The 8,551-nt window shown below is 32.7% G+C and overlaps 1 protein-coding gene across 1 annotated transcript; it reads left to right on the forward strand.

The window, feature by feature from the left end:
* Positions 1-2,213: 2,213 nt before the first annotated feature.
* LOC108690312 lies at positions 2,214-5,010 on the forward strand (the record flags this gene model as incomplete). The annotated part of the gene is made up of 2 exons (XM_018197535.1): positions 2,214-3,613; positions 4,356-5,010. Coding segments are annotated over 2 exons (2,055 nt in total), but the record flags the coding sequence as incomplete, so codon positions are not given.
* Between the last annotated feature and the right edge of the window lie 3,541 nt (positions 5,011-8,551).

The following is an 8,551-nucleotide window of genomic DNA, read 5'->3' on the forward strand; positions in this document are numbered from 1 at the left end:
ACGATTGAGCCTTCTTTAGACGTGCATATAGATGATGTTACATTGGTTGAGAGCAATCGAAGAAATAAACAAAATTGAGTGATGATGACCAGTGAGATGTTTTGCAAAGAAACGGAAATTATTCGCATACGGCTGGATGACCGGTTGTTTAAAATTTTCCGGTGTTCTAACTGGCCATAAAGTTAAATTTCATATATCGAGAAGGTGCTCGTCAATTTCTAAATTATTAAGCGTCAATGTGTTAATCTATAGTAAAATAATAACGATATTATAATGATAAAAATTAGTCACAATATAAAGTTATATAGATAATAATTATTATATGGATAGATAATAATTATTATATAAAAAGGTATTTAATAAAATGAGATACTGGTAAACATATATGTTACCATTACGACAGAATTTGTTAAGAGTTCTTTTTATACAACTGAGAATGAGACAGTAGAAAGGTATAAAAATTTATATTTCTTTGGCTACTTTTCCTAAAATTGTGAAGTGTTACTTAACTTTTGCTAATGGATTCATGTTCAGCTGGCAAAATTTTCGTAAGTGATTATTCACATTGTTTATATTTCCAAAAAGATTACATTTTGTTGAATATATGTTACATAACAAAAAAAAGGTCTGCAATTTTGTTGAATAATATGTTACATAAGAAAAGAACTATCTTTAAATTGCTAATCTCAGAAACAAAAAATCATATTGAAACCAACAAAGTGCATTAAAAGTTGATATCTTCGTGTGCGTGCGTGCGTGTGTGTGTGTGCGTGCGTGCGTGCGTTCGTGCGTGCATGCGTGTGCGCGAGCGCGTGTACGTGTGCGTGTGACATTAATATATTTAACAAAAAAAATTAGTTGTCGGTGATACAACATCTTGAAAAATCTTCAAAATTGTTCTTTCGCCAATGAATTCGTATTCAGCAAGCAAAAATACATCGAAAGTGACTATGTTCACACTCGTGTGGCAAGAAAAAGATCAAATTTTATCTTCCTTTATGTATGATTTAATTAAAGGCAAGAGTCACGGTGAATTTTTTTTGTCCCAAATTTAGGCTAAAATATTGAAAAAAATGGCAATATAATTGCGATATCAATTGTTATCAAAATTGTCTGCATTTTGTTAAAAAATGATTTTTTAGAGAAAAACCGCGAAATAGAGATTCATTTTGATATTTTACTCGATTTACATAATAGTATAGCTGATTATCTGACAATTTGCAGACAACTCTTACTTATTGTATTGTGTAAACAATATTATAACATTTCAACTGGCTCATTAGCAGACTTCGCAACTTTTTAAAATATAAGCAAAAAAATCTTACGAAATATTGTTTCTATAAGATAAAATATGATTTGATTGATCCAACAAACGAGAATGGATTGAAATGAATTGAAATGGATTCAAATTTTCAGAAATATTGATTCACGAATGTTAAAAAGAATGCTTTTCAATTCAATTCTGAATGCATTTTTATTCATTTATAGGAATTGTATGGAGCATCTCTATGTTTTTCAATCCAAAAATAATATTAGCTTTTTCTGTGCATTGTGAATACTGTTCAATTCAAAATTTTGAATAGGAAATGCAGTTTTTCAATCCAATTGCATCCAATTGAATGTAATTGAATCCAATTAAATTAAAAAAAAAGTATTCGCTATTTAAAATACGCATTCGGATAGAAAAAAATTTCAATCTATTTTGATCCATTCTCATTTGCTGATATATGTGCACTGCGATTATATCTGCACCGTGAGTAAGGAGCAGTTTATTTTATTTATTATATCATTTTTAAGAGTAAAAGAGCAAAATCGAGCTTTGCAGTAAGTTTCGTAATTTCGTAAATAAACATAGATAAGGTAAAACTAGTTATGATGACAAATATTTCTTCTACAAAATAATTACTGTGTTTACATGGCTTGATTTACATCGAAGTTATAATATCGATGTTATGAAACTGGCCAATCATAGTTATTCCTTGGAAAAATGGAATAACTGTGATTGGCAATTTCCTATATCGATGATATAACTTCAGTGTAAATCGGGCTATGTAAACGTAGTCATTCAATGTAGAGTGCAGATATGTATCGCTGTATCGTAAATGAGATGAGTTTTCATCCCTTTGCCGACTCTTAAGTAATTTAAAGATTGAACATATTTTTTTAAATATACAATAAAATCTGTAAAAATAAATACAAAAATCTTCTGTTAGGTTACCAAATTGTTTGGTGTAAATTATGATACACCGACCTCTGGCGAACCTATCCATGCATCCATAAGCCAGCTAAGCCAGCCGGGTTCGTATATGCTAGCACCCAGTTACAGCGAGGCGTTATTAATGGAACCAGCAACACCTCGCAATGAATCCGAACAAAGACGAGAAAATTGGGAAAGTCGAGAAGAGATGAATGTTGCAACTGACATAGTACCCAGCTACTCTGAAGCACTTCTTTACGAACGTGCCGAACAATACGATGATCAAAATGCAGTCATGAATAATGTCCCTTCTATATGCACGAGTAACACGACGACATGCAACGTGGATGATCCGATGCGAATACTTCCGCTGATGCCATGCGAATGTCATTGTCCTTGTCCGTGTCATGGGAATGCGAACGAATATGAGACGAGGATGGACGAGCGCAGCTACATCGAGATCGCGACCAGCAGAGAGCATTTGCCAACAAGTACCGACATTGGCGATACTTTCGAAAATGAACTAGCGACGCTACGGACGACGGCCGACGGTCGATTGCATCCTCCTGCAAACCCAATAGCTTCTATGGATAATCTTCAAATTGAAGCATCTCCGAGCAGATGCAGCAGTTGCGGCAGAATTTCCACCAGCACGCAAACGATCAATGCTGACACCCTTCCCCACATTGTCGCTAGGAAAAAGTCTAATGAAAGCTCTCAGACTACATCGGCCGATTTCATTTCCAACATGACATCTGAAAGAGAGCGTCGGACTATACTCCGCGACATCTCTGAACCTAACTTGAGATTGCGGTCGGAACTGGTGAATACGTTCCCGAAGGAGAATGTCAGGAGCCTAAAGAACATATTGGAAAATGAAGAAAATCTATCAGGAGCTAGCAAAACTGGCTTTGTCAACGTAGAGATGAGTCTTCGGCATGAAAGGCAATATCCTGAACGTCAGAGGAGATTCCCAGTTTCGCCCTCTCTGACGCATCACCGTTCCCTTTCCCTCGACGAGACTGTTTCTCCGAAAAATATGAGCACTATTTCAAAAACCGAGCCGCGTAGCAGGATCATGGTGAATCCTATATTAAATGAAGCTTGCTGGAAATTACCCAACTCGAAGACGTACTATTGCTTAAAGTCGATTTTGAAGCAAAACAGGCGCAGATATACACTAGTGACCGCGGATGAATTCCAAAATCTCACTGAACAGGATGCTAATCGTGGTCTTGGATATCTCAACAGTTCCGGCAGAGGCGAGAAGAGTAATAATGATGTTCAAATCGATAAATTGATCGATTCACGCTCGAGGGAAAGATTAAATCTCAGAAGGAGAATGCCATCCTTCGAGGAATTTAGATCGGAAAGAGACAAAATGTATAACAATGATCAAAAACGGGAAAGCACTAGGTAAGTCTCGTCGTCAGCCTATAATAATTTTGTCGTATTTCGTTTTAAGTGACTGACAATATTTCTATGTTGAATTATTATTATGCTGATATTATGCTTATATTTATTGCTGATATTATTTACTGCTTATTAACAATTAATATTTGCGCTGTGTTTTGTTTCTGCTTACTCATCACATAATGGCGTATTGTGGCTGTATTATTATTAATTGGTAATCATCTCATAATTATTGTTAACTATCAACTTGACGATGTCCTTATAAGTACACTTTTTTGAATTTCATTCAAACTCTTAATCTCTTAAATTATGTTTCTAGTTATAATTAAAATGTTTCCAAATTCTTAAAAATTTGCTAACGTTTATTTAAATTAAATTTATATATTCTTTCTATAATTTATTATTTTTATTATTTTTAAGTTATACCCCTTCTGTAATTTATCATTTTAATTATTTAAAAAATACTATTTAAACTAAGAAAAATAAAAAAGTTTTAGATTTTTTTATACCTTATGTCTTTACCTTGTATCTTTTCTTACGGGATAATTTTTAATTTATTTCCACCCCAAAGTTGGAAGTTAATGTTTACTGTGTATGACTTGGAGTTAAGGCAATTATATCACTCACCGATAGGACCAGGAATGTCGCATAATATCTGAACACATTTCTAATAATATAAAATAATTGCTATAACTCCAGAATACAGTATATTCGTGCGCCTCATAAATCGATATTGTCTTTATAGAACGCTCATTTTTGCCAGTCCGATACAAGAAGTCTTCCCTGGCGATCCTTTCGGCGGCAAAGATATCGTACCAGTAAGAAATTTGAGAGAATGTAGCGCCAGAGAGGGTGATTCCACCAACGATTCGGCAATGCTTATTCGCCCTTTATCAAGTCGATCTCCAGCTGTTCGAGATGCAAGATGCCTTCCGACCGATTATCCAACTAGGAATCCATTGCGGCCCGACAGTATCACGTATCCATTACCACATGTAATGCATTCTTCGTGGAATAACTGGCATGAAAAAAAACTCCAGTATCTTTTACACAATAGATATTCATTCGAGGCAATGGGCACTTCCGCTAGAGCAGAAGAGACATCGCGAGGGTATCGAAACGACATCTCATTTCGTTCTTATGATGGGTTGCACTCTGAACGAATGAATAGATGGTCGACAAGCTCGAATGAATATGATGATAGATCTCGCGAAGGTCATTCAAAGTATTTATCCAACAGAAGACGTCAGGTAGCTGGTTTAACCAGATCACTCACCGAGAGGCGGCCGAAGGTCGCTCGTCTCAATAGGAACTTTCGAAGAAGCTTCACAGGTAGAATGGAAGATTATAGAATGGAGAACGCCAAACGAACAAATTTCAGCATCGAAACATCACTGTAACAAGCACATTCAATCTCAGGGTGCCAATTACATCTCGGTTATATGTGACCGAAGTTAATTCCTCTGCTGTAGAATATTTCGCTAAATTATCAAGGAGAAAGATCACAATATTACATGTTTGATTGCGATAATTAAATGTCAAGTGAAAGAATATCTTTTTATTGTATCATAGCTTTAAAATTTACAGAAGTAAATATAGGATGTCTTAAAATTCGCGATTTAAAATACTATAGCAAGAAAGTTTTCGAAAAAATTAAGTAAAGAAATTATTTTTTAAGCGGTTATTTTTTTTTAGTAAGTGTTTAAATATGGCCAGTTATAGACTACGTTTAGATAGTCACCTGTCCATGAATCGCGAGTGCGATAATATATTAATGTTGATGAAATGGACTTCAGCACACTCATTAATACTCGTAGATGATGATTTAAACGTAGTCTGCAATTGGCTGTATTTAAACCTTTATATCTCAGAAACTATTGATTAAAATGAAATGGAAGAGTTACGATAAGGACCATTTTTGATCTCTCCTCCCCTCTTGAATTCAAAAGAAATTAGAAGAGAAAATGTATCTCTATATTTTGGTCTTTTAATGATTCCTAGAAGAATGATTTTATGATTTTATGATTTTTAAATATGAGTCCAAAAGTGGTCATCTGAATTAGTTCGACCGAAATATCGCTTCCATTCCATGACACGCACTGAAATATAATACTACTGAAACGAGCGCTGGTGTTAGTTTCACGATTCGACAAAGTGTTTTAAGTGATATCTTTATTCTTTTCTAATCTATATTCAGCTACGGTATTGCGCATGTGCAATATCGTCTACTGCACTTGCGCAATTATAGCTGAGTACATGTTAAAAAAGGATAAGATATCAATCGGAACGCTCTCTTTCGGATTACTTTTAACAAACACAGATAAGGCCGCGCTCGTTTCAGTAGTATAATATTTCAGTGACGGTACTTCATAGTTTACATGATAGGTCGTATCAGTTTTACACGAAGAATATTCTACTCTTCAGTTTTAATGACAATTTATATCTTCCTATTATCAAAGCATGATATCAAATAATAATGATATATATATATGCATAAGCGTATATGAGAGAAGTTTTATTCGAACACCGAGCAATACTAATTCAATTAGAAATCTGATTTTGATCACATTGGCTGTGTTCAGCGGACTCAACAGTTGAGTGAGCCCTTACTGCTATTGATGTGTTCTTCTAAATCATCTAATAGCGAGCGTTTACGGATCCGCTCCGCAACGGTTCAAACAATTGAGACTGCTGAATGCGACCATTTCTGAAAGTCTAATTCGATTTCCTGATTTCTATTCTTTTGGTATAAATATTCTGGTATAAACATATATAATTATATATGAAATATATTTATTATACATGTTCATTGTCCATACATCCTTCTATAGCTGCGTTTCACTTAACGCTTGTGAGCATTGTTTATCCTTGTTCAACATTTGATAAACAACAAGGATGAAATGATTTCATAAGCATTGTAAGTGTTAAGTGGGACACAGCTTATATAATCGATCGATTTCAGAATTTCCAACTTAAAATGACAATTGTGAAGAATGATGTAATATATGTATATTACCGTATGAATTTGATACCAAAATACGTAAAATTAATTATTTTGATTGAAAATATTATTTAATTATTAATTTAAAATATTAAATTTTACTTAAATAAATCATAATTTGCAGAAAGTTAGAACGTTTTCAATTTTGCAATTGACAATTCTGAAATTTAATCGATGGATTAAACTAATCGAAGTTGATGAAATCGACAAGGGGTTAAATTTCGAAAACCGTCGTGCTATAGTATTTTGAATCGTGAATTTTGGAACATTTTGTATGTTAAAAATTATTAATAACTGTACAATTTTATGAAACAAAAATAATCTCAACTTGCGTAAATGCAATATTGTTGTGTAGAATTTACAATGCAATTTTAAAAACATCTTGATAAACGCATTTAAAAAAAAAACAGCAGATTATTAACTCGGAAGTTAATTCAGATCGTTGATGCAATTCATTCCTAAATAAGATTGCTAGTTTTCCATCCTTGTCTACAATATTATAAATCTATATCATAACTAATTAAGAAGGTCACTGCGAATTTAGCTGGCCCGAATTGTCAGCACGATTCAGCCTTAAATTTTACTTCTTTATTTCACGCTACTTGTATCGTAAGTATCCGTCCTATTACTTTACGAATTAACCAAATATGCGAACGGGTCGTACAATTTTTTAAAGGACATTTCAATGCGGGCTATTGCCCTTAGCGCTTTTGCTTAAAGGCACTTTTGAAAGATCGCAATGTTGCGCGCATTTTATGGAAATTTCAATCAATTATCGAAGAAACTCGAAAAAAAGATCACGTGCATTCAGCGTTAAATGCGAACTCATTTAAACTCATTTAAAATCATCATCATTTAAAAAGACGAAGTTTATCTTTTTAATTCGTATCAGAATTCAGAATAGAATTCTATTCATAATTTTATATATATAAAACACGAAAAACATATAAGCCGTTTACATTAAGGCCGTGATCTGATTCATGCTAACAACGCTTATAAGCATCATTTGTCTTTGTTTAACATTTGTTTGTTGTTGTCAAACAAGGATAAGATGATTTTTAAGCGTTATGAGCGTGAATCAGATCGCAGCGTAAGAGGAAAGCCACGCGAATTTGACCTATTATTGATAATAGGATTTTTTAAACTCTAAACTCACAAGGGAACCATACGAAGTGTTAAATTGTAATTTTAATGAAGCTTTGTATACATGTAGGTTATACATAAAAAAATGAATTTAGAAAATATTAGTTGCGGCAGAAAAACGATTTGAAGGGATGAAATCATCTTTTATAGATAAAGCGGATATTAGCTTTTTTGTATCTTAAATATGTAAACATCAAATTTTGTTGTATCAAAAAATATTTTATACAAAACTTTTAGAATGAAATTACCTTTGTTCACTCATGTCAATAATATTTTTGAAAAATAAAAATTTTTTTAATTAAAAAAATTGTTTATTAAAAATATTATTAACGTAAATGAATAGAAGTAATTTTGTTGTAACCTTTTATATAAAATATTTTTTGATATCTCGAATAATTTTTGAGATATAACAGAATTTCTTTGAAAACTATTTTACTATATATAAGGGTCAGTGATTTATTCCTTCAAACCGATTTTCTGCCGTAACGGACATTTTCTAAATTCATCTTTTTATATAACTTGTATATATACAAAGTCATTAAAATCAGAATTTATCACTTCGTGATAAATGATTCTCTTGTCAGTTTCTTACATTATCATTCTGTCTCACTAAAATATAGTTCATCTGTTATTATCGCGTATATCTATTCTTATCTAATATATTGCAGCTCATTGCAACATCATATCTTTTGCAAGATTGAGCACCTACTGAAATTATTATTTTATTTACAATTCTAAATCTTTGCTAAGCTTACGTGTATATATATCGGATATATATTCTATATATATATATATAT

Source organism: Atta colombica, unplaced genomic scaffold (genome assembly GCF_001594045.1).
Source record: "Atta colombica isolate Treedump-2 unplaced genomic scaffold, Acol1.0 scaffold310, whole genome shotgun sequence".
Lineage (NCBI taxonomy): Eukaryota > Metazoa > Arthropoda > Insecta > Hymenoptera > Formicidae > Atta > Atta colombica.